Below are 27,335 nucleotides of genomic sequence, written 5' to 3'. Positions count from 1 at the left end.
ATTTGCGTGTGTGTGGAGGGGCACGTCTCATCTGAATCTCTGACTTAACCTGCCCACGGCGGACATCCTGGTCACTTTCCAGCACCACTGCACACGCCGTTGCCACACTACGTATGATTCCTTCTTTTCCCTCATCCAATCCTTACGAAAGTCTTCTTGGCTCTTCCTCCAAAACGTGATCTTTGAAAAAGCATAAATCCTGTGTTTTCCACACTCTTTGGTGGATTCCCGTTGCCCTAAGGGTCACGAGACCCCCTCTAATCTGGCCCGTCCTGCCTCTCTGTCCTCATCTGGGCGCTGGCCCTTGACACACTGACCTTCTCATCCATCTGACACACTGACCTCAGCCATCTGACACGCTGATGTCCTCAGCTCTCTTCACTGGTTCTTTTGCAGCCTTCAGGATGCAGCCTGAACGCTGCCTGCTACCTGGAGCTCAGTCATCGCCTGCTGAGCGAGCTCAGCTCTCCTTCTGTCCTGGGTGGCCCCCCATCCCCCCACAGCTGGGTGATACACCCAGAATGCACGATGTCTCCACTTAGAGGGACTCAGTATTTTGGCCTCATAATCAGAATCATAGAGTTGGACTGAACACAGTTATTCAAACAAATGTTTATCCATGAACTGTTTCAGAGAACTCTCATTTTACATGTGTTGTGGTTGGAATGAGGAATCTAAGGCACGAACATGAGAAGATGATGAGATGTCCTTCCATAAAAAACGGTGGGAGAACCCCTGAAACTTTTGCTGGACAGCCTTCATTTTCTTTTCTCCATTTCTGCTTTCCTTGTCTTTCTGTATTAGTGTCTCCTTTTCTTCTGTCTCATGCAGTTTCTATCTCATGCTTTGGTTTTCTTTTTCTATCTTCCTTCCTCCATCCCTCCCTCCTTCCTTCTTTCTATTTCCCTTTCCCTTTTATATTTCTCCTCTATCTGTTCCCCTTTCTTGCTTATAATTTAAACCATGCTTTTGCTGGAGCAACTTCATAGCCTCCTATGTGGCATCAGCTCTTTCGTTTTGGAAAAGGCCATAGAAAGTGCAGGTGTTGACAAAAGCTCATTCTCTAACAGCTCTGTGGACAGAACTGGGGTGTCACCCTCACTCTGACTTTACCGGTTTTTGTCTTTAGTTAGTCAGTTGCCCTATAGTTCTTGGAATTCTGAATGAGGACAAAGCTTTTTATTCAGGCTTGTCTCAGGAATTACGTTACATATATTGATTTCATACCATTAAGGAAGAGAAAAAAAACTGTGATCATTTCCTTGGCATTTCTTATAAGCGTGTTAGAAGTGGCACCGTTTTGAGCGCTGAGTCAAAGAACTCACACTGGCTTTTCAACAACCCTCAAATGATCACCCATAAAGCCCCAAAGAACTTCTTTTTTTAAAAAAAATGAATTCTATTTTATTTCAGATCCCTCCTGCTGCTGCTTCGTAAAGAGCACAGTTCCTGCGCTTGGCACGAGGGCTTTCCTGAGGGCTACTTTGCTCTAACCCAGCTGCAGCTTGAGGAGAGTTAAAATGGACAGGATTACTTTTCATTAGGAGGAACGCCAAGCATTTTTCCCTTAGACATGATCAAAGGGAGGTGCAAACAGCTCACTGAAATTACACCTACCTGGAAGGAGCCGCCATGCACCGTTCTCCTCACGTGCACAGAGTACTGCTGAAGATAACATGCTTATTATGCTGTTGACTCCTTTGGGGGGATTAGATGACATCATCAGAAATTATGTAGTTATGTGTGATACACTGCTGTAAAGAGTGATTTCTTTAAGAGTTTACTAAGGGATTTTAGGACCCAAATACTCAGTCTTGTTAAGCAAATAAAGCTAATGTAGAAACTTTTATCAAAGTTGTCTCCAAGAACTTCAGAGACTTATGATGAGTGAGGGAATATGAATATCACCGAAATATCACAGAGTTGCCTAGACTTTCAAAAACAGACGGGCACAGTGTGCGTTCAGAGGCTCACGTGCCTCTAGTTCAAGGTGATCATTACCTTAACAGGAACATTACTTCTGTGGCTTAGATGTGTTTTTCTATCAGACCAGTGGTTCTTAAGTGGAAGCACATGTCCGAATTACTTAAGGAGTCTTTTAAAATAATATGCCTAGGGCTTCCCTGGTGGCGCAGTGGTTGAGAGTCTGCCTGCCGATGTAGGGGACACGTGTGTTCTGTGCCCCGGGCTGGGAAGATCCCACATACTGTGGAGTGGCTGGGCCCGTGAGCCATGGCCGCTGAGCCTGCACGTCTGGATCCTGTGCTCCGCAACGGGAGAGGCCACAACAGTGAGAGGCCTGCGTACCGCAAAAGAAAAATAAATAAATAAAAATAATATGCCTAAACTCCCAGAATGTATATTGGGCTTTCAGGAAGAAATTTGTTGAGTGTCTTTTTTTTTTGGCTGCATCAGATCTTAGTTGCGGCACTCGGGGTCTTTGTTGAGGCACGTGGGATCTTTCCTTATCGTGTGCGGGCTTGTCTCTAGTTGTGGCGTGTGAGTTTTTTTCTCTCTCTAGTTGTGGCCCACAGGCTTAGTTGCCCTGCGGTATGTGGGATCTTAGTTCCCCGACCAGGGATCGAACCCGTGTCCCCTACATTAGAAGGCAGTTTCCTTACCACAGGACCACCAGGGGAGTCACCTGTTTACTCTCTTAATATGGAGTGTTTCACGTGCTCAAACGAAGTGTTCCCACTGCTGCCCTGAGGCATCTCGAATCACTTCTAGAACTAGGGCTCACTGTGCAATGGGGGACCCCTGGAAGGGAGTGAGCTGAAGGTTTCTACCCTAAAGATTCAGAGTCAAGGGCTTTTAAGCAATAATTATTGGATAGTCAACTACATTGAAAACCAGAACGTACTGAGGACAACACCAAGCACTGAGAGAAATTATGTTACATACATACATGCGCACAGACACACACACACACATACATACATACATATGTAAAGTTATTTCCTCTGATCGTGACACTCTTCTCCCTTTTCCTTCGCCTGATGAGTTTCCACATATCCTTTGAAACTCAGCTTCACCACACTTTCCCTAGAAAGCCTTTCTTGCTCCCCTTAGGCTAGGTCAGATGCTCCTGACCCAGATAACTATATCGCTCACTTTATCTTCTGGTTTTCCCTGCTGGACTGTAAATTCCACGAGGACATGTATGATATCCATCTTTTATCCATGTATGCCCAGTACCTACCATGGTGGTCACAGATCTTTTCAGTGTGGCTCCAGGTAGTAAATATTTTAGACTTTGTGGACCATCCAGTCTCTGTTACAACTACTCAACTCAGTCACAGTGCAAAAGAAGTCCAGACAATATGTACATAAATGAATAGACTATATTCTAATAAAACCTTATTTACAAAAATTTAAAAAAATAAATAACATGCTTACAGGGGCCCAGCCAAGACCATTGACACTGAGTCACTTATGTTGGAACCTGGAAATATGTACTTGGAAAAAGCGCCTGCAAAAATATAAAGCTTCTGGTTTCTAAACTAGTTAAGGACCACGGCTCTTGACCAAAGTGTGGAGTGACACAAACCAAAGGTGACTTCTCTCTCTAACCTTAGGATCTAATACAGTGCTGGGTTTGGAGAAGTGAGCGCAGGAAATGTTCTTTCAGGAAATGGAAGCGAACTATTTAGAAAACTATATTGTGCATATTTTAAACTGCTCATTCAATTGAATTTCTTTTTTTGACTGAATCAGGAGAAGGCTTTAATTTATAGTTTTAAGCAGCATTTTTTTTATTTTTAAATTTTATTTTATTTTTTTATACAGCAGCTTCTTATTGGTCATCAATTTTATACACATCAGTGTATACACATCAATCCCAATCGCCCAGTTCATCACACCATCACCCCCACCCCCAGCCGCTTTCCCCACTTGGTGTCCATACGTTTGTTCTCTAAATCTGTGTCTCTATTTCTGCCCTGCAAACCGGTTCATCTGTACCATTTTACTAGGTTCCACATATATGCGTTAATATACGATATTTGTTTTTCTCTTTCTGATTTCCTTCACTCTGTATGACAGTCCCTAGGTCCATCCACGTCTCTACAAATGACCTAGATTTGTTCCTTTTTATGGCTGAGTAATATTCCACTGTATATATGTACCACTTATTCTTTATCCATTCGTCTGTCGATGGGCATTTAGGTTGCTTCCATGACCTGGCTATTGTAAATAGTGCTGCAATGAACACTGGGGTGCATGTGTCTTTTTGAATTATGGTTTTCTCTGGGTATATGCCCAGTAGTGGGATTGCTGGATCACATGGTAATTCTATTTTTAGTTTTTTAAGGACCCTCCATACTGTTCTCCATAGTAAATGTATCAATTTACATTCCCACCAACAGTGCAAGAGGGTTCCCTTTTCTCCACACCCTCTCCAGCATTTGTTGTTTGTAGATTTTCTGATGATGCCCATTCTGACTGGTGTGAGGTGATACCTCATTGTAGTTTTGATTTGCATTTCTCTAATAATTAGTGATGTTGAACAGCTGTTCATGTGCTTCTTGGCCATCTGTATGTCTTCTTTGGAGAAATGTCTATTTAGGTCATATGCCCAGTTTTGGATTGGGTTATTTGTTTTTTTAATATTGAGCTGCATGAGCTGTTTATATATTTTGGAGATTAATCCTTTGTCCATTGATTCCTTTGCAAATATTTTCTCCTATTCTGAGGGTTGTCTTTTCATCTTGTTTATGGTTTCCTTTGCTGTGCAAAAGCTTTGAAGTTTCATTAGGTCCCATTTGTTTATTTTTGTTTTTATTTCCATTACTCTAGGAAGTGGATCAAAAAATATCTTGCTGTGATTTATGTTAAAGAGTGTTCTTCCTATGTTTTCATCTAAGAGTTTTATAGTGCCTGGTCTTACATTTAGGTCTCTAATCCATTGCGTTTATTTCTGTGTATGGTGTTAGGGAGTGTTCTGATTTCATTCTTTTACATGTAGCTGTCCAGTTTTCCCAGCACCACTTACTGAAGAGACTGTCTTTTCTCCATTGTATATCCTTGCCTCCTTTGGCATATATTAGTTGACCATAGGTGCGTGGGTTTATTTCTGGGCTTTCTATCCTGTTCCATTGATCTATATTCCTGTTTTTGTGCCAGTACCATATTGTCTTGATTACGGTAGCTTTGTAGTATAGTCTGAAGTCAGGGAGTCTGATTCCTCCAGCTCCATTTTCTTCCCTCAATACTGCTTTGGCTATTCAGGCTCTTTTGTGTCTCCATTCAAATTTTAAGTTGTTTTAGTTCTGTAAAAAATGCCATTGGTAATTTGGTAGGGATTGCATTGAATCTGTAGATTGCTTTGGGTAGTATAGTCATTTTCACAATATTGATTCTTCCAATCCAAGAACATGGTATATCTCTCCATCTGTTGGTATCATCTTTAATTTGTTTCATCAGTGTCTTATAGTTTTCTGCATACAGGTCTTTTACCTCCTTAGGTAGGTTTATTCCTAGGTATTTTATTCTTTTTGTTGCAGTGGTAAATGGGAGTGTTTCCTTAATTTCTCTTTCAGATTTTTCATCATTAGTGTATAGGAATGCAAGAGATTTCTGTGCATTAATTTTGTATCCTGCAACTTTACCAAATTCATTGATTAGCTCTTGTAGTTTTCTGGTGGCCTCTTTAGGATTCTCTATGTAGAGTATCATGTCATCTGCAAACAGTTTTACTTCTTCTTTTCCAATTTGTATTCCTTTTATTTCTTTTTCTTCTCTGACTGCCGTGGCTAGGACTTCCAAAACGATGTTGAATAACAGTGGTGAGAGTGGACATCCTTGTCTTGTTCCTGATCTTAGAGGAAATGCTTTCAGTTTTCACCATTGAGAATGATGTTTGCTGTGGGTTTGCATATATGGCCTTTATTATGTTGTGGTAGGTTCCCTCTATGCCCACTTTCTGGAGACTTTTTATCATAAGAGGGTGTTGAATTTTGTCAAAAGTTTTTTCTGCATCTATTGAGATGATCATATATTTTTTATTCTTTGGTTTGTTAATATGGTGTATCACATTGACTGACTTGTGTATATTGAAGAATCCTTGCATCCCTGGGATAAATCCCACTTGATCATGGTGTATGATCCTTTTAATGTGTTGTTGGATTCTGTTTGCTAGTATTTTGTTGAGGAGTTTTGCATCTATATTCTTGAGTGATATTGGTGTGTAATTTTCTTTTTTTGTAGTATCTTTATCTGGTTTAGGTATCAGGGTGATGGTAGCCTCATAGAATGAGTTTGGGAGTGTTCCTTCCTCCACAAGTTTTTGGAAGAGTTTGAGAAGGATGGGTGTTAGCTTTTCTTTAAATGTTTGATAAAATTCACCTGTGAAACCATCTGGTCCTGGATTTTTGTTTGTTGGAAGATTTTTAATCACAGTTTCAATTTCATTACTCGTGATTGGTCTGTTCATATTTTCTATTTCTTCCTGGTTCAGTCTTGGAAGGTTATACCTTTCTAAGAATTTGTCCATTTCTTCCAGGTTATCCATTTTATTGGCATAGAGCTGATTGTAGTAGTCTCTTAGGATGCTTTGTATTTCTGCTGTGTCTGTTGTAACCTCTCCTTTTTCATTTCTAATTTTATTGATTTGAGTCCTCTCCCTCTTTTTCTTGATGGGTCTGGCTAATGGTTTATCAATTTTATCTTCTCAAAACACCAGCTTTAGTTTTATTGATCTTTGCAATTGTTTTCTTTGTTTCTATTTCATTTATTTTTGCTCTGAACTTTACGATTTCTTTCCTTCTGCTAACTTTGGGTTTTGTTTGTTCTTCTTTCTCTAGTTCCTTTAGGTGTAAGTTTAGATTGTTTATTTGAGATTTTTCTTGTTTCTTGAGGTAGGCTTGTATAGCTATAAACTTCCCTCTTAGAACTGCTTTTGCTACATCCCATAGGTTTTGGATCATGATGTTTTTGTTGTCATTTGTCTCTAGGTATTTTTTGATTTCCTCTTTGATTTCTTCAGTGATTTCTTGGTTATTTAGTAACATATTGTTTAGCCTCCATGTGTTTGTGTTTTTTACATTTTTTCCCTGTAATTGATTTCTAATCTCATAGTGTTGTAGTCATAAAAGATGCTTGATATGATTTCAATTTTCTTAAATTTACCGAGGCTTGATTTGTGACCCAGGATGTGATGTATCCTGGAGAATGTTCCATACGCACTTGAGAAGAAAGTGTAATCTGCTGTTTTTGGATGGAATGTCCTATAAATATCAATTAAATCTATCTGGTCTATTGTGTCATTTAAAGCTTCTGTTTCCTTATTTGTTTTCATTCGTCCATTGGTGTAAGTGAGGTGTTAAAGTCCCCCACTGTTATTGTGTTACTGTCAATTTCCGCTTTTATAGCTGTTAGCAGTTCCTTTATGTATTGAGGTGCTCCTATGTTGGGTGCATATATTTTTATAATTGTTATATCTTCTTCTTGGATTGATCCCTTGATCATTACGTAATGTCCTTCCTTGTCTCTTGTAACATTCTTTATTTGAAAGTCTATTTTATTTGATGCGAGTATTGCTATTCCAGTTTTCTTTTGATTTCCATTTGCATGGAATATCTTTTTCCATCCCCTCACTTTCAGTCTGTATGTGTCCCTAGGTCTGAAGTGGGTCTCTTGTAGACAGCATATATATGGGTCTTATTTTTGTATCCATTCAGTGACACTGTGTCTTTTGGTTGGAGCATAATCCATTCACATTTAAGGTAATTATTGATATGTATATTCCTATTACCATTTTCTTAATTGTTAAGGGTTTGTTTTTGTAGGTCCTTTTCTTCTCTTGTGTTTCCCACTTAGAGAAGTTCCTTTAGCACTTGTTGTAGAGCTGGTTTGGTGGTGCTGAATTCTCTTAGCTTTTGCTTGTCTGTAAAGCTTTTGATTTCTCCATTGAATCTGAATGAGATCTTTGCCGGATAGAGTAATCTTGGTTGTAGGTTCTTCCCTTTCATCACTTTAAGTATATCATGCCACTCCCTTCTGGCTTGTAGAGTTTCTGCTGAGAAATCAGCTGTTAACCTTATGGGAGTTCCCTTGTATGTTATTTGTCATTTTTCCCTTGCTACTTTCAATAATTTTTCTTTGTCTTTAATTTTTGCCAATTTGATTACTATGTGTCTCGGCGTGTTTCTCCTTGGGTTTATCCTATGTGGGACTCGCTGTACTTCCTGGTCTTGGGTGGCTATTTCCTTTCCCATGTTAGGGAAGTTTTCGACTATAATCTCTTCATATATTTTCTCGGGTCCTTTCTCTCTCTATTCTCCTTATGGGACCCTTATAATGCAAATGTTGTTGCGTTTAATGTTGTCCCAGAGGTCTCTTAGGCTGTCTTCATTTCTTTTCATTCTTTTTTCTTTTTTCTGTTCCATAGCAGTGAATTCCACCATTCTGTCTTCCAGGTCACTTATCTGTTCTTCTGCCTCAGTTATTCTGCTATTGATTCCTTCTAGTGTAGTTTTCATTTCAGTTATTGCATCGTTCATCTCTGTTTGTTCTTTAATTCTTCTAGGTGTTTGTTAAACATGTCTTGCATTTTCTCGGTCTTTGCCGCCATTCTTTTCCTGAGGTCCTGGGTCATCTTCACTATCATTATTCTGAATTCTTTTTCTGGGAGGTTGCCTATCTCCACTTCATTTAGTTGTTTTTCTGGGGTTTTATCTTGTTCCTTCATCTGGTGCATAGCCCTCTGCCTTTTCACCTTGTCTATCTTTCTGTGAATGTGGTTTTTGTTCCACAGACTGCAGGATTGTAGTTCTTCTTGCTTCTGCTGTCTGCCCTCTGGTGGATGAGGCTCTCTAGGAGGCTTGTGCAAGTTTCCTGATGGGAGGGACTGGTGGTGGGTAGAGCTGACTGTTGCTCTGGTGGGTAGAGCTCAGTAACACTTTAATCCACTTGACTACTGATGGGTGGGGCAGGGTTCCCTCCCTGTTGGTTGTTTGACCTGAGGCAACCCAACACTGGAGCCTACCTGGGCTCTTTGGTGGGGCTAATGGCAGCCTCTTGGAGGGCTCACACCAAGGAGTACTTCGCAGAACTTCTGCTGCTAGTGTCCTTGTCCCCACGGTGAGCCACAGCCACCGCCTGCCTCCGCAGGAGACCCTCCAACACTAGCAGGTAGGTCTGGTTCAGTCTCCCCAGGGGTCACTGCTCCTTCCCGTGGGTCCCAATGTGCACAGTACTTTGTGTGTGCCCTCCAAGAGTGGAGTCTCTGTTTCCCCCAGTCCTGTCAAAGTCCTGCAATCAAATCCCACTAGTCTTCAAAGTGTGATTCTCTAGGAATTCCTCCTCCCATATTCGGACCCCCAGGTTGGGAACCTGACGTGGGGCTCAGAACCTTCACTCCAGTGGGTGGACTTCTGTGGTTTAAGTGTTCTCCAGTCTGTGAGTCACCCACCCAGCATTTATGGGATTTGATTTTACTGTGATTGCGCCCCTCCTACCGTCTCATTGTGGCTTCTCCTTTGTCTTTGGATGTGGGATACCTTTTTTGGTGAGTTCCAGTGGCTTCCTGTTGATGATTGTCCAGCAGTTAGTTGTGATTCTGGTGTTCTCACAAGAGGGAGTGAGAGCACGTCCTTATACTCCGCCATCTTGGTTCAGGGCCACCTCAGTTGAATTTCTACTGGCTCAGTAAATTTAACAGTTGAAAAGAATTTTTAAAATAACCTTTGGAGAGAGGCCTCTTCTAGAGAATTATAGAGCATTCTGCGATCTAAATGCTTAGTAAGGAGACAGATGGTATAGATTTTTCAAATAATTTAATGTGAAGCTAGAGAACAGAGCAAAGAGATGAAAAATACCTTTATAATTACTACCTGTTTTTTACCTCCACTACTTTATGTGTAAAAATGTCTTTTAAAATAAGAATTCTGGTAGCACTCCTACATTGTACCAGGCTCTATTTCTCTATCAAAGTTGATAAGCAGTTTTTTTAGTAAACTGGAATTTATGTATTCTGATGATGGCTATTCTTCCAAGTGGACTTGTTGGATGATAACACATTCTGGAGACTCCTCTTTGGGACTTGCCTTTACTGCTCTGGTCCTATGTGCGCCTGTATCCTGACTTCCTACTTGCCACTTCTCTGAGACTTGTCCCTTGCCCTCAAGGAAGTTTCAGTAAAGGTGTTTTGACAAGTAACCATCCAAGACATAAAATAATCAGGGACCTGTAGGAACAGTATGTACTGGAGTGCAGGTGGACATGGTCGAGCTGGGAGGGGGCTGGGGTATTGGGGAAAGGCTTGTGACTAGGATGAGAACTGAGCTATGATCACTGGAGAAGGATCACAGTGTATTCCAGGCAAAGAGGCACCATGGGAACGTTTACAGAGTTGGAATGAGCAGGGCGTTTGCAGGTGCCGGGAGGAGGTTTGAGGTGTCTGTGTGATGCGGGACCGTGACCAAGAAGTAGAAAGCTCTACAAAGGAGGTGTGTTTGCCTAAACCGTCCTTTTCATTCTGTCCCAAAGCCAATTTACCATAAAGTTTTCAATAGGGAATCTTAGGAAGAAAGCAACTAGTTCTCTGTGGATGTAAAATACTACTCCGTGTCAGACCAGCAGTGCCTGTCTTTACTGAGACACTAAGAGATACTTGGCTCCTAATTCCAAACTTGAAGTTGAGGTGTGTCTCCACTCCACTCGGACTTGCACAAATTTCCCAACATAACCTTGATGCTTGTGAACAGGATTAAATCCTCTGCTGCTGTTTTGAACCCATCTTCTGCCTGCTAAAAACATCCCTTGCACTAATGTAGTGCTTTGCCCTTTGCAGATTTGTCCCTGCATGTTCCTTAGGGTCCAAGGAGCAGGGTGATCATGTTGCCCCATTGCCCAGACAGCCTCACTTCCTGCCTGTGTCCAGCTGTCATCATAAAAAGCATTCTTTTTTGATGTGAAAAGAGTCCCAGAAAAAAAGAAAATTGGGGCTTAGAGAGGCATGGCTGTCTAGAATCATTTCCACCCCCTTGTCTTAAGCACCTTTTCTGGGTAATGCAGGAGTCTTTCTCCTGGGTGATGCAGGTGTTAATTATAAGTTGTTCATTTTGAAGTTAAAAATCATTCCTAAATAAATGAATATTCTGATTAGAAAAAGGTACACTCTCTTAATGAAATAATTATATCACTGGTGCACAATACTTACAGTATTATTTCCTCATGCCAGTTGGAGACTATTATTTATTCCATATTTATTGCTACCAACTAGGTACAAATAGCTGCACTTGACATAAAGATCATTCAGTGATAAATAGGACACATTAGTGCTTTTGTGATCAGTGTTCAACTATGATTGGTCCTGTTTTATTAGATGGTTAAAACCACATAACTGGAATTGATACAGCACAGTCAGATTGGTGATCAAGTAGATATTTATGAAAAAACCCAACGTAGAATGTGACCCATGTTGCATGCCCACTCTTGAGGGCACGGAGCTGCTCGGGCAGACCCACAGAGCAGGGTGGGTAGGGGAGATTTAGGGCTTGCGACTAATCAGAGCAGCCAGGAAGACAGAGAGTAGGGAGATGCAAGCACGTGGCTCGCCAGGGAAAAGACGAGTTCAAAAGCAGAGAGAATTCTAAGGTGCTAATGCAGGGGTGGAATTCAGAGACAGGGTGGCCCACAGAGGGCAGGAACAGGAGCAAAGCAAAGCAGCTAAGGTGATGACGGAGTGCCTGGCGCTCCTTTTCCTTGGCGACCGGCATCCCTCATGATGCTTGGGAAGAGTAGCCTACCTTCAAGGCCCGAGGTCTGAATGGCCACTAGCCACGCGCTTTTATGCCGTGGCTTAACTTACTGCATTTTGTTTTGTTTGCCATACTTGAATGTTGCATAAACTGTAGTCATAGTCTTGTCAGAAGAATGTTGGTTGGCTTTACATTTACTATTGTCCCATTTTCTTTTAGGTTTTGTGAATGATTCTGTTACTAAATCTATCGTGGCTTTGCGCTTGACTCTGGTGGTGAAGGCCAGCACCTGTGCACCAGGAGAGAGCCACGCAAACGACCTGGAGTGCTCGGGGAGAGGAAGGTGCACCACGAAGCCATCAGAGGTGAGGGGACACCTGGGAGCTTTAAAAATGTACATTTACATAAGGCTATATTTACATATAAACACACGCACACATATATATACACACACATATATACGTACACAGACACATATACACACATATACACACAGCTACACACACACGTATACACACACACATATACATATACATGTGTATGTGTATATATATATAAAGGAGGAAGGAGGAGAGAGCAAGTGCATTTGCTGAAAGTCTCCCCGAATTTCTGGTTTTAATTATTTGTATGCAACATACAGATATATAAATTCCCATATAATTTTTAAACGAAGTACTAAAAAAGTTGTGCAGTGCTGGACCTCCTCATTTCGGTATCACGTAAGGATTTTGTGAGAAGTATTATCATATCTGGTAGCAGAATTGAGAAGCGGAAGAAGGAAAAGCTAAGACAGAGTCATCTCCTTCCCAGTTGCGACCCAATTCCCTCCTTAGACTTTGCACGTCTCCAGGGCCGACAGCAGAGTTACAGAAGTAAAGGAAAAGTAAGAGGAGGAACGGGGAGGAGGTAGGGGCTAGAAGGCTGACTCACTGTGTTTGGCCTTCATGGACCAGCGCCATCAACTCTGGAAGACCTGAGCCCCGTCCCCTCTTCTTTTTAGCAGCTGAGGTCACGTGGGCAGGGGCTGAGGACATGTCCCAAGTGACGGGGACCAAGAGTCAGACCAGGAAAGGACCAGCCATCCCGGAAGCTAGTCTCCATCACTATAGGGCTCTCTTAGAACAATCTCGGCAGGTGGAGTCCAGGCTCCACCCGATCAGGGTGAGACAGGGAGACTCTGCACCTTACCAGGGGCCCTGTTCCATTAAGGGACTCCCATCTGTCTCACCACTTGCTACGTCCAACTCCTGCATCTTTTTCTCCATTCCCCTCTCCCCAGTTCTACACAGATTTATAGTGAGGTTCATGCTACATGAAAGTGGGTTCCCCAAATCCCCAAAGAGCATGGTTTATTTTAGACCAATGTGAAGGGTAACACAGGTTAATTTTCTTTGGTGACACCTCCTTGTGGTAATGTCAGCACGTGCAGTAACAGTGGTATGAACTTAGACGTGAGAGGTCTGGGGCTAATGGACTAAAGGGCTGTTGAAGACACTTTCGAGTACTGCTCATGTTGTCTTGGGAAACCTATGTCTTAGGTGTAACATTGCAGGGGCTTAAATATACCATTTTCTCGTAAGATGTCCCCTGTAGGAGGCAGAATGTGGTTAGGAACCCAAGAAAGTAGCAGGGATAATAATTTCTAATAAATCTTTGAAAAGGGGCATGAGGGTAAACCAAAGCCACAGCCAGATCCCTGGGGGAAGGGAGAGTGACTGGCGCGAAGCCAGGAGGTGAAGCGTGAGATTTCTTTCACAAGCCGAGCCTGCCCTGTAGGTCCCGTTTTCTTCTGTCTCGGCCAACTTGGGCTTGCCTCGTTTCTGTCCTGAGGGGAAGCTTTATTTATCAACTCCTTCTATGCAAAAATAAACAAAGTAAAGGGTATTGAGTGTTCTTCTATGACCATCAAGGCTAGGGAGGGGTACAAAAACGTGGAAGCAGTGGCGAACTTATCTGATTAGGAGATTCAAGCTATGTCAGATGGAAGGAGTGGGGAGCTTATCTGATAAGGAGGTTCTAGAAGAGGTGAACCTGAGAGGCTGAGGAATGCGACTGCTCGAGGTGGAAGAGGTCAGACCCTCCAAGTGAGGCTGCAAAGCGGAGGCACACGGGTCTTGCCCAAATTCATTCTTAATATTCCCAGTGAACAATTCTGCGGCCCCATTAGCCCTTGAAAAGATCATATTGGTGACAGAGAAACGTCTTCAACGAGGGACCGAGGGCTGTCTTTAGAATCTCGGGCTGACACAGTGGTTGACACTCCTTGTGCACTTTCTCTTTAATGGATGACGCTTCCGGGGAAACTTTTCATCCGAAAAGCAGTCGCCCTGTTATCTTAACACATGCGTGTTGGTGGCGTGCAGCCTGCCCGGGAGTCTCATCTGTGTGAAAGCTCTAGCTAAGAGGCTCTGCCTGGTGGCTTAGAATGGACTCGTTGCAAAGGCAGTAGCAGTATTGAGCACCTGGCACGTAACTTGGCAAACATTGCCAGAGTGCTTTGTTTTTTTGTGAGAAAATGACTCAAAAGCCTTGGAATCCATGCTAACATCAGCACAGCTCCGTTATGGGTACCAGCTCCCGAGTGCCCCTTCCCGAGATAACCCCTCTGCCCCCTGCCCCTACCTCCCAGTTCCACACCAGGTGCTTCTAAAGTATAGAACTCTGCTGTTGTTGATTCTGTCAAAGCCTGCATTTACCTTCAGTGAATTTATGGAAACTGTGGCCCGTCATCCTGTCTGAGACATGATAATTACCCCTGGTGACTCTAAGCAAGTGATCAGGCCGGAATTACCATGTCCATTTACAGACCTACCACATTGTTATCTTGATGAGAAACATCTGGAGGCCAGTCTCACTGTTCCCCAAAAGACGTTGGGGGTTGAAGAGCCACGGCAGCAGTAGGAATGGGAAGGCGGGGCATCTTTTCTGTGTCTACTCGAGTCCCGTGGTTTTCTGTGATTGTTGTTTTGGCTGTTGTAGCAGCTTACGCTGTTGCTAGCAATAAAAGATTGTTGTTCTCAAGTTTCTTTTTACTGTTTCTCAAAATTAGGAGTTACGTAGCCCAGCCTTCCACCTAATGCAAGAATCTGTCGTACCAAACGAAAAGAACTGTATTTGGTGGTTTAATTTTATTGTTTCTCATCATTTTTATATCTTTTTGTTAGATCATTCATCAAGATAAAGGCAATTCTGTTACCTCCACACTACTCTCATTTTGTAATGGGACTCATTTCTCTTTTGTTAGATGTGCTTTGGCTGGAGGATATTTCACAGTTTTGAGTGATGGGTGGTTTGTGATAAAGCTTTTGCTTGCTGTTCTTAGATATCCCACCAACCTGGGAAGGTCTTTTAAAATGTTTACTATAGGGCTTCCCTGGTGGCGCAGTGGTTGAGAGTCCGCCTGCCGATGCAGGGGACACGGGTTGGTGCCCCAGTCCGGGAAGATCCCACACGCCGCGGAGCGGCTGGGCCTGTGAGCCATGGCTGCTGAGCCTGCGCGTCCGGAGCCTGTGCTCCACAACGGGAGGGGCCACAACAGTGAGAGGCCCGCATACCGCAAAAAAAAAAAAAAAAAAAAAAAGTTTACTGTAACACTGTAGTATTTGAAAACTGCTTTTGTTACAAGGGTTGATTCTTATCTTCTCTTTATGAAAAAAAATTTGACTGTTGACCACTACTTCTTCTTGAACTTTGTCACCAAGGTTGGCTGCTGCCTATTTTAATGATTCCTTAATTACCTTATAGGTGACTGTCAGGGCTCTTTGCTGGTGTGGGCCTTCAGCCTTCTTTAGATCCATTTGGGTTCCATGACCCTGTCTCTCAAGAGCATGAGATGTGTATTAATCAGGGTTCTCCAGAGAAATAGAACCAAGAGGATATATCTCTATCTCTCCCTCTCTATGTATATATATGATATCTATGTATATATATAGATTTAAAATTTATGTATGTAATTTTAATGTTTATTATATATATGTACATGCACACACACACACACACACACACACACACATATATATAAATCAATCAATTAAGGAGATTTATTTTGAGGAATTGGTTCATTGTGGCTCTACCATTATGGCGTCTTGGGGAATCCAAAATCTGATGAGGGAGGCTGCTGGGCTGGAGACTCAGGAAAGAGTTGCAGTTCTAGTACAGAGACAGTCTGCTGGTGAACCAGGAAGAGCTGATGTAGCAGGAGAAGTCTGAAGGCAGAATTCCTCTTGCTGGGGGAGGTCAGCCTTTTGTTCCATTCAGACCTCAACTGATTGGACGAGGCCCACCCTTATTGTGGAGGGCAATCTGCTTTACTCTAAATTCACCAGTTTAAATGTAAATCTCATCCAAACATACCCTCACAGAAACATCCAGAATAATGTTTGATCAGTTATTTAGACACCATGGCCCATCCAAGTTGACACATAAAATTAACCATCACAAGATTCTCTCCACTTTTTTTCTCTGATTCATTATTGCTCCCTTTCTACCCAATTGCACCTTTTGCCCAACAAAGTTAAAGGATTGGTTTTAAATTTTACTTTGCCTAAGATTTACCTGAGGCCCTTGACAAAAGTCATATTCCAGGCCCACCACTCAGATCATGATGCCTTTTGTTGGGCAGCCAGGCAATTCTGATGCAAAAGTTGACAGTGGCTCATAATTCTGGAAATAGAGGTCTCAAGAGCCGTGCTTACCATCTTCCTGTTCTTGCTGATTCCCTAAAGCAAATATGCACCGTATTTTTATTCCAAGATTTCATTGTTAATAATTTCAAGGTCACACGAAGCCAGTCAAAAAGATAAATGCTGTTAAGTGATATAATGGTTCAGTCCATATCACAAAGCTTTCCTATTCGTTGGCCCTGGTCTATATTGATAGGTGAATGGGGTCAGGCCTCCATTCTTAGAAGATTCCTTAGAAACCTGTCTAGTGCTTGCCTTCTGAATCCATCATCCTTAGGCTGTTTAGATGGGAAACTAGAGCTGACTACTCAGACTTTGTTTTGAGAAAGAATTGAGCCGGCCTCACGGCAAGGAGCCATTCTTAATCCCTTCTAGAGCTGGTGGCTTAGTTCTGTCTTGAGGTGTGGGCCTGTGCGTGAGCAGAGCGCTGGAGTGTTGGCTTCCGGAGATTCCTGACCTTCTGTGACCTCCCTCCCTCCTCTTGGAAGGCAAAGCCTCAAGCCCTAGGAAGTCCTGGTCTTCCTACAGATGAGTGTTTCCGGTTAGGTTGGGTTTAGAAATAAGTCATTGGCCTGAACCGGTTGCTTTATCTATTGCTTGATAACACCTGCTGTCCTTGCTCTACACCCCATGTGGTCTAGGTAAGGGCCACTGTCCTTCCAGGAGCCTGTCTGTCTCCTATCAGCGTGCCTCTCCATCTTTTTCCCTTTTTCAAAAGCTTTTGCCCCTTTGGTAGGGCTCCCAGTGAATTCCCGTTTCTGAGGTTTGTTTCCTTCAGCTCTGACTCACAGAGCAGAGCAACGAGCCAGCCGTGAGTTGGGCGCCTGGTCACCTTCCAGCCTCGGCCCCTCTCTCAACCCCTGCACGTCCCGCCCTCCCCGTCCCGATTCCTCTCTCGCATCTCCCTGGTTTTGCTCATGCTGTTTCCTCCATCTGGAATGCTCAGCTGCCCTCTGCCCCCTGCCCTTCCACCTGCCCAAATATATTTCAGGCTCAGCTCAAAATCTTTTTGCTTCTGGAAGCTGTCCCTCATCCCCCAGTGCAAACTCCCTCCTCTCAAGCCCTGTACATTTTATTTTTCTTATGAGACACATGACATTTGGTTTATGCTTCTATTTCATACATACATGCATTATTATTTGTGTTCACTTTAGTTCACGTGCCACTTCCCGGGCAGAGTCACTGCTTGTCATGGGCCTGGTACTGCCCTAGGCTCTGGGGGATGCACGTTTGCTCATATAAGACATGCCCTTTGGGAAGGAGCTGGGAGGTTCAGGAGCTGGGAGCTGGACAGTTAATCATGGATTAGAGCAGTGGGAATGTGTGCTTTGGGAGAGTCTTGTAGGTGTGTTCTGGGAGCCCAGAGAAACATCCAGCTCAGACGTGGGATCATTGGGAGTTTCCCAGGGACGTCTCAGATGGTGAGTTCCTTGACATTAGGAGTCACATCTGGTCCCCTTGGTATCCATTCTAACAACTAGCAAGGTGCTTTCTGCATGGGAGATGCTCAAAAACTGCCTATGAACTAAACAAACAGAATAAATAAAAGAACAAAGATGTGATGGGAAACCAGTTCTCTAGGTTTTCAGTTAGATATGTAATTTGGGTTATATGTTTGGTAAATATGGGAACATGAAAAGGACGTGGTGTATTTGTTTTATAAACTCATGAATCAGATTATATTTTCTGATCTAAGGCCTTCTCACAGATTGTGTGATCCAGAATGTTGCTGGAACCCCTTAGGCGCATTTTAAGCAGTATTGCCAATCCTTTCCCTATCACTTAAAAAAGAAATAGGTCAGAATAATTTGAACAAATGGAATCTTTGATGCCATTCTTTTCTTGGTTTGAAACCATTGGCGAACTCCTCTTTAGGTTAGGAAGTAGCAACGTGCCGGGGGGCAGAAATAGATGTCATATTCTTTCGTCCATCACTTCTCTGAGAGCTAATTCTTCTACCATCATCAGTGTGAATAAAAAGGCCCTCATGAGACCTTGAAAAGGGCCCGAGACCTGGTAGGGTTGTGAGAAAGAAATGGGGTGACAGCATAGATGAGAAAGCCCATCAAAGCATCAAAGGAAAGGCATTCACTGTATCCTTTTGAGCACTAAAATAGCAGCTGACAGAGTGTGGAGTTGCTTTTAAAAGTTCTGTTTGGTATATAGTGGGGTTAGGTCCCCCGTGGTTCTGCCAGCACTGGAGAGGAATTTCTCCTTTAAATAGGGAACAAAACACAGCAAGAGAGGGTCAGAGTAGCACACTAGTGGATGGGAAAATACTTGATGAGCCAGTGGTTAGTGACGTGACAGAAAAAAAGACTAATTTATTCTTCTAAGGGAAGGGGGGACCCTTCTCTTGACTGAACAAATAGCTTATGGACAACGCTCATTAAAAGCATCTGAGCCAGAGTACAGAGGCTTAATGCCGAAATGAAGGTGTCTTGAGATACATGTATTTGCTAATAAAAGATGGGTGATTTCTCCCACAGATTATCCTTGCAGAAACCACTTTGTGGGCCTTTGAGAGAGAAAATACTTTTATGGATAACAAAAATAGAATAATAAATATTAGAAGCAGACTAAATACAGAGATCATAAAAGTAAGTTCACTAGCGGCAGGACAGGAATAAAGACACAGACGTAGAGAATGGACTTGAGGACACGGGGAGGGGGAAGGGTAAGCTGGGACGAAGTGAAAGAGTAGCATGGACACATATACACTACCAAACGTAAAATAGATAGCTAGTGGGAAGCAGCCGCATAGCACAGGGAGATCAGCTCGGTGCTTTGTGACCACCTAGAGGGGTGGGATAGGGAGGGTGGGAGGGAGACACAAGAGGGAGGGGATATGGGGATATATGTATACATATAGCTGATTCACTTTGTTATAAAGCAGAAACTAACACATCATTGTAAAGCAATTATACTCCAATAAAGATGTTAAAAAAATAAAAAGAAAAATTATCTAAAACTTGGAAATGGGCAAACAGAAAAAAAAAAAAAGTTCAGCCCAGTTGTTGCTGTTTCAATGGTCAAGGATCAGCTCGTCTAGAATTTCATGGACTTGTGTCTAAATTATAATTCTCGGTGCTAATGTAATTAAAGAGCCATTGCTGCCTTTTATGTTACAGACCGAAGGATGATCATATCTTTGCCTGCCACAAAAATATGACAACATTTTGAGTCACTTATTATAAATTATTTAAAAAAATTGTGAATTATGTCCCCAAAGATAGATGTCTTGTCAAGTTTCTGTTTGGCATCAGCATTTCCCAGAAGGTTGAAATGTATCTCCCCATGCTGACAGACAGTTGTAGAGGCATTATTGGCTGGTGGCATTCCAAATATGTTAGGGTGAGGATTATATCACTGGTGACGTTTCTAGGGTCATAACATTTAGAGTGGAGGGTGATTTTAGAGGCCTCTTCACTTATTTTGTTTTAAACACCAGGAAACCGAGGTCTAAGGGAGATTTAAGCTATGTGCCCAAAGCCCAACAGCTAATTCATAGTAGAGGCAGGAGGAGAATGAAGGGAGATTTCTGGACTTTTGCTCCAGGGCTCCCCCTGCTGGGCAGTGTGGCCTCTAGCGGGACCTTCAGCATTTCAGTGTGAGTCTTGGCGCCTGTTTAGCATCTTCACGTAAAGTTTTACTGTTTACCGCAGGGAAGAATCAGGCATCATCAGGTTAAGATGATTTGACTTCGTGACCTGTTGGTTCAGCACTTCTCCAAGTTTAATGTGCACATGTGAGAATCTTGTTAAAAGTGCAGATCTGGACCAGTGGGTCTGGGGGTGGAGGCTGAGATGAGATGCTGCTAACCTTGTGAAATGCCATGGAAATCAACCAAGACATTAGAGGTCACTCAAGACCTTCCAAAGAGACTTAGAAGATTCAGCAACCTGGGTCCCATGGTTTTCTTTGGCATAAAATACAATAGGGGAGTAAGCTCTCTGGGACTCTTATTCTAGAGCAAAGTTTGAGAAAATCCCGATATGGGTGAGATGAGGAACGCAGGGAAAGAGAGAATCCCTACAGGTGTGGCAGGCAACCTTTTACAAGTAGCCCCAAACCTGTTCTTTTAGATTACAACCCCCCACCTCCAGGTTTACAGAGATGTCATTGACATAAGATTGCATTAGTTTCAGGTATACAACAAAATGATCCGATATATATGTATATATTGTGAAACCATAATAAGTTTAGTTACCATCCATCACCACATAGTGACAATTTTTTTTCTTGTGATGAGAACTTTAAAGGTCTACTGTCTCAGAACTTTGAGATATAAAACACAGTATTGTTAATGATAGTCACCATGCTGTACATTACATCCCCAGGACTTATAAAGTTCCCGTTGGAAGACAAAAAAGTTCCAGGACTGTTTTTTGCAGCCCCTGATTTTACAATCTGTTCTTTACACTCTCAGTCTTTACAAAGAGGAGAGATACTCATTCTATAACTCTGTATTGGAGACAGGTAACTATTATTCTCAGATTTTAATGGCTAGCTTTTAGAATACAGAAATGAGGTTCTGACTAGACTTTTATTCCAGAGAGGAGAAAACCATCTCTTTGGAACTTGGTGAGCTTGCTTTCCTTGTCTTTCCTCTCCCTGAGATGCTTATCCTTTTGTCCTAGTTTTCAGTCCCCAAGTCAGTGAGCTGAGTGGAAGCCCCTGGGAATAACGCAGCTAAGCGGCTTTGCTGCTGGTGTCTGGTGGGGCTGCACACCACGTTCTTCTTTAGGGATCTGAAAACTGTCAGCCACACTTGCTCACAAAAAACAAGTTCATTCCACTTACCATTTTGGAGAGTCATTTATTTCTCCCCATTTCCATCCCTCATCCAATGTTCTGTGAGCACCTCTAAGTGTCAGGCATGGAGCTTCACCCCAGCAAAACAGGGTGAGGAAAACCACCAGGGTCTCTGCTCTCTTGATGTCAAAAGTCAGAAAACTGGCTTTGGAAATCACTGAACTTGACCTTCCCCTGATGCCCAAATCTCCTCTGAAACATTATCAACTTCCTCAGCCTCTAATTAAATATCTAGCCAGTGACCATTTGTGGCAATTTGGTACTGCTTTCAGCTTTTGAGGAGGAAAAAAACCCTTTGAATGTTCCCCACCATGTTCTTAGTATGGCTTTAAAGTATAAATGGACTCATCTGTTTCCCTGAAGTCGAGGAAATTAGAGCTTCAGTTTGATTCTGGTGTTTGCCCTATTCCTTCTGCGACATCCTCTTGCGTTTCAAGAATCAGTGAGTGGGGTTGGTGAATGGCTCTGCAGTTTATCCTTCCCAGTTGTGGAGTGTTAGGTGGTTGGGAGTGAAAGTCATGTGTTAGGGGTTAGTGCAGCATAATTCTTCCCAAACCAGACAGAGACACCAGAGAGCTCTGGGTGTATGTTACTAACGTGTCTTAATGGCACGCAGCGTTAGGGGTTTCGACATGGTATTATTTGAAATCTCCTGGCCCTCCTGGCCCAAAATAGCTCCCCACTGGCCTCCCTTGTCCTTTTTCTTTAGATCTTGGCCCATTTTTCTACCTGCCGAGTTACAGACTCACTTGAGGATTTGTCCACTGGATGCAACGTTTGTAGTTTTATGTACCAGACTCACCCAGTGGTTTTCTGACTTTCTGGTCTCGGCACTCCTTTCCATTCTTAGAAATTACTGAGGAACCCAAACAGCTTTTGTTTATTGGGCTGTTTCTGTTGACATTTACTGCATTAAGTTAAAACTGAGGAATTAAAATATTTATTATTTCATTTAATTAATAGACCCATCACATGTTAACAAAAATAACACCTGTTTAATGAAAAGTAACCGTTTTCCAAAACGAAAAAATTTAGTGAGAAGCGAGGCGTTGTTTTTACAAATCTCTTTAACATCTGGCTAAAAGAAGAAAAAAGCTGGATTTTTCTATTTGCTTTTACATTCAGTCTATTGCAATGTGTTGTTTTGGTTGAAGTATAGGAAGAAAATTCAGTCTCACACAGATGTTTGGAAAAAGGTTGGAAAAAGGAGAAGTGTTTTGATAGCCTTTTCAGATAATTGTGGATATTTTTCTTTTTTAAAAAATAAATTTATTTATTTTATTTATTTTTTTGGCTGCATTGGGTCTTCGTTGCTGCACACGGGCTGTCTCTAGTTGCGGCGAGCGGGGGCTACTCTTCATTGCGGTGCGTGGGCTTCTCAGTGCGGTGGCTTCTTTTGTTGCGGAGCACGGGCTCTAGGCACATGGGCTCAGTAGTTGTGGCGCACAGGCTTAGTTGCTCCGCAGCATGTGAGATCTTCCCTGACCAGGGCTCGAACCTTTGTCCCCTCCATTGGCAGGCGGATTCTTAACCACTGCGCCACCAGGGAAACCCTGTGGATATTTTTCTTGAAAATACTTCAAAACTAGACAAGTGACAGATTCTTAGAGGTTAATTGTATGTGGGATCTGGACCATATTAATGCTCTTGCTGTCTGTCACATTAAAATCCATTGGTATGTCTTGCTGTTTGGATCTTCTAACCATGAGTGATTTTTATAACATCACACATTGGTCATTTGGAAAATATTGGAATTATACAGAGCTTCTAAATATTGACACATTTCATAATACAATAACAAGAAATCACATCCGTGATTGATATCGCCACCAATCTCATCAGAAGAGTCTTTAAGAATTGGTAATCTGTCAAGCTTATAATGGAAGATAAATGTTTTCCAAAATTCTAATTTTTCCTTAAAAGTTCAAATTTTATCTCTGATACCAAAAACTATTGGTTGTTTTCCTTAAAGGGACAGGCTCGCTGTGTTCACTGGAGAGGAAATATCTGCCAGAGGGCCAAGTCTGAATAACAGTACTTTGTCTGTTAGTCATTGTTTCAAGGATAAAAGGTTTTCCATGAAAAACGAGATAGTTAGGTCATGGCTCTAACAATCCCATGAGTGTGTTTCCCGAGGCAGCTGCTGGGCAGCAGGCGTGCTGCTTGCAGACCTTCCATTTCATGACAGGGAATGTTAAAAGAAAGACGTGCATTCACCGTTGAGGTTTCATCAAATTTTAATTTTGATTGCCTCATCCAGGACATTCTAAGTGAGACTGGCTTTCTCCCCCCACTCCCTGCAAAATGCCTGAAGATGCTGAAGATTCAGAGATCATTCATTGCTGCAAAGACACGGCTTTGACATGTGGGGAGGTATCAGTAGTGAAAAAGGCACACTGTGTTTTCCTATTACTATGAGATAGTTTTGACCTTGTGAACTCTGTCGACTGAAAAAAAAATGCACAACGTGAGAGCTGTGAGTTAAGTTTTACTGGGGGCAAAATGAGGACTGTGGCCTGGGAGACAGCCTCTCAGAGAGCTCTGAGGAAGTGCTCCGAAGAGGTAGGGGAGAGGTCAGTAAATATGTGATTTTGGGGAAGGGGGACCTGTGCAATCAAGAACACATTTTGGCAGAAGGTTGATGCTACTCACGAGGACCACATGTCTCCGTTAATGATTTTAGTGCTTTTCTAGAGAAAAATTGGTCTCATAGAATCTTCCCCTGAAAATATCTAACTATGAAGCCTTGTTGTGCCAGTTCTTCCCAGAGCACCGAGTGCCTCCTTCCTGGTCTCCATCCCAAACTCCTCTCAGAGTGTGTTGAAGGTCAGTGGCGGCAGTGGTTAGTGACTCCATCCTTCTAGTGCCAGATGGTGAGTGACAAGTTTTAGTTGGCAACCCCCTGATAGGGTCTCGGGCCCCTCCTCCTGAGGTCTGGAAGCCACATTTTGAGAACCCTTGTCTGGTCCAAGCTTTCCTGCTGACTTTTTTGTCTGGACCTCCTTATTTGCTTTCTGCACTTTTTTTTTTTTTTGCGGTACGCGGGCCTCTCACTGTTGTGGCCTCTTCCATTTCGGAGCACAGGCTCCGGATGCGCGGGCTCAGCGGCCACGGCTCACGGGCCCAGCCACTCCGCGGCACGTGGGATCCTCCTGGACCGGGGCACGAACCCGTGTCCCCTGCATCGGCAGGCGGACTCTCAACCACTGTGCCACCAGGGAAGCCCTGCTTTCTGCACTTTCAACTTATTTTTCTGAACACTCCAGTTTAGTTTGGGACAATTCTGTTTTTTCTCTTTGACCTTGAAAAGCACTTTGTAACTTTTGTCCCTCCTCCGTGCAGATGGCTTCTTTGTGACAACACTGGTTCAGTTGGCTCAGAGCCAGTTTGACGAGTTCTCCATCTTCGTCTGCTCCTTGACGTCCCTCCCCCCAATGCCCACCCTGGGATCAGCAGCCCACTGTCCCCCGGGTCCCCAAGGCAGAGGCTCTTCTCTTCCCTCCTTCTCTCTTCTTCCTTCTCTGCCAGCAGCCGGCAAAGAGCCACATCAAAAACCAATTGAACAGTCCCTCAAATCCTGTTAAAAGCATAAAGTGAAAGCTGGCTAATTAAAATAACAGAGATCTTCTAAAGCGGCTGAAACCAACCTTCCTGTGAAACACTGTGGCAAGCTTTATAGATAGGAAAGAGGATCAAGGAAATGGAGCAGTTGTCTTTCTGAAAATTGACCTGCTCGCCTGGAGAGGAGCGGCTGCAGAATTCACGCCTGATCTTGCGGTTGGGAGGACAGTGATGGTCGGGGGGTGGGGCAGCTGGGTAACAGGGAGCAAGGAAGAGCTTGGAGAAGCGGCGAGCCTTGCCTTTTTTTTTTGCGGTACGCTGGCCTCTCACTGTTGTGACCTCGCCCGTTGCGGAGCACAGGCCCCGGACGCGCAGGCTCAGCGGGCATGGCTCACGGGCCCAGCCGCTCCGCGGCATGTGGGATCTTCCTGGACCGGGGCACGAACCCGCGACCCCCGCATCGGCAGGCGGACTCTCAACCACTGCACCACCAGGGAAGCCCGGAGCCTTGCCTTTTTGACAAGCTTGTTATTGAATGGCGGGGGAGAGAGTGGGATGGTATCCTCAGTGGGAAATTGGGTCCAAAGAAGAGTTTTTACTTATAGAGTGGTGGATGCATTGAACTGGCATAGGCTGAAGGCAAGAAATGGACAGATGTGAGAGTAGGTAGGTGGGGTGTAATTAATGGGTGAAGGTCCTGGAGGAGATGGAATCAGGAGAGGTGTGGAGGGCTTCAGAAAAGTGAGTCAAGTGATGTCAGGTGCAGGCTTGACAGAGGTTTTAAAACAAGGTTTTATTTAATTGATGTGAAATTCATATAATATAAAATTAACCGTTTTAATGTGAGCAATTGAGTGGCATTTAGTACATTCACAGTGTTTTTGCAACCAGGACTTTTATCCAGTTCCAGAACATTTTTATCACCCCGAAAGGTATGCTGTTCTCATTAAGCGGTCACTCTCCATTCCTTCCCCCACTCCCTGGCAATCTGCATTTTCTCTCTACGGATTTACCTGTTCTAGATTTCATATAAATGGAATCATACAACGTGTGACTGTTTGTGGCTTCTTTCACTGAGCATCATGTTTTCCAGTTCATCCATGTTGTAGCATGTATCAGTACTTCTTTCCTTTTTATGACTGCATAATATTACATTGTACGGATATACCACAATTTATTTATCCATCTACCATGGACATCTGGAACGCTCCTGGCTTTTGGCTGTTGTGATTGGTGCCGCTGTGAACGCGCACGTACAGGGATTTGTTTGAGTACCTGTTTTCAGTTCTTTGGGGTGTTTATCTAAGGAGTGGAATTGTTGGGTCATATGGTAATCCTGTGTTTAACTTTTGGAGGAACCGCCAAACTATTTTCCGCAGTGGCCAAGCCCCTTTACATTCTTACCAGCGATGCACGAGGGCTTAAAGTTTTCCACATACTCACCAACACTTGCTATTTTCTGGGGTTTTTTTAAAATTAATCCTTGCCATCCTAGTGTGTGTGAAGTGGTAGCTCACTGTGGTTTTGATTTGCATTTTCCTAATAACTAATGCTGTCGATAGAGTTTTTTTAAAAATCGTATTACGTGCTGTACGTCTTTGAAATACATTTTTGATTTTTCCCATCAAAGCCGAATTCCAGTTACATCCCTTTGTGTAGGAGATTATCAGAGGCACAGTCTTGGTTACAGCAGAAGAAATAATTGCAGACATGTGGCCGAGTTCAGGAGCAGTGGCCCCTGGGGATTCCGGATTGTTCTGCCTCTAGATTGGAGGCAGGTGATTCTGCTTGCCTGGGCCACCTTGAATACTGGTCTAGGCCAGGTCAGTGCTGGCATATCTACTCAATCCCAGCTTATCATTGGCATGAAAACCGTTTAGAAGCTTGGTTTATTTCTAGGGAATGTGAGATAAAGCAGATTCAGAGAAGACTGTACCCTAATCTTGCCTCGACTGGAAACTGACCAGGAGCCCACCATCTCCATGGGGAAGGGGTAGGACAGGCATTACCCTAACACCTGTCAGACTGTCATGAGCCATCGTATGGCTTTCTTCCCTCAGACTGCCTTTTCCTTGTACTCCAAGAATAGTCCCAAGAAACCTGGCCCAAACCTGTGTGTCTTTTACTCATCAGCAATGGGGAACTCATTCTGTGCTCAACTTCCTTTCACATATGGGCTTTTGGAGGCTAAGATAGCATTTAATTGAGCCACAAGCCTGTGTCCCTTCCAAGTTCACACTGGAGGAGAGTTTCTAGATCAGTGATAATTCTGCAATTACAAACAGGCTACTTCCAAGTCAATAGAGGATGGAGAAACTGGCTTGGAAGGGAATGAGAGAGCTCTCCCTGGAATACAACAGCTGCTCTGTATGGAGAAGCAGAACAAGTTTACTGCAGTCCCCTTGGCGTCATCGCTGCGCATGCAATCGACAGTCTTCTATACGCCTGTGGTTGGTTTCCACACGGTTCTGGGCAGAAGATTTGAGCTGTGTCTTAGCCTCAGACAGAGGTGACTGTGTGTTATGTGCAGGGGCATTTAGGGCTCCAGTGTGGAGGGAGAGGTGCAGAGGATGCT

At 43.3% G+C, this 27,335-nt stretch overlaps 1 protein-coding gene across 2 annotated transcripts in view; it reads left to right on the top strand.

Annotated features, from left to right (window-relative positions):
* DNER (delta/notch like EGF repeat containing) overlaps positions 1–27,335 on the top strand; it is a 326,228-nt gene that overhangs the window by 158,417 nt on the left and 140,476 nt on the right. For both annotated transcript variants that reach the window (XM_004262614.4, XM_033426041.2), the window contains exon 5: positions 11,922–12,067. In XM_004262614.4, the coding sequence (XP_004262662.2) occupies positions 11,922–12,067 (146 nt within the window). The remainder of the gene's footprint in view (positions 1–11,921; positions 12,068–27,335) is intronic.

Source organism: Orcinus orca, chromosome 7, assembly GCF_937001465.1.
Source record: "Orcinus orca chromosome 7, mOrcOrc1.1, whole genome shotgun sequence".
In the NCBI taxonomy this organism is placed as follows: Eukaryota; Metazoa; Chordata; class Mammalia; order Artiodactyla; family Delphinidae; genus Orcinus; species Orcinus orca.
This window is presented reverse-complemented; position numbering and strand designations above follow the sequence as displayed.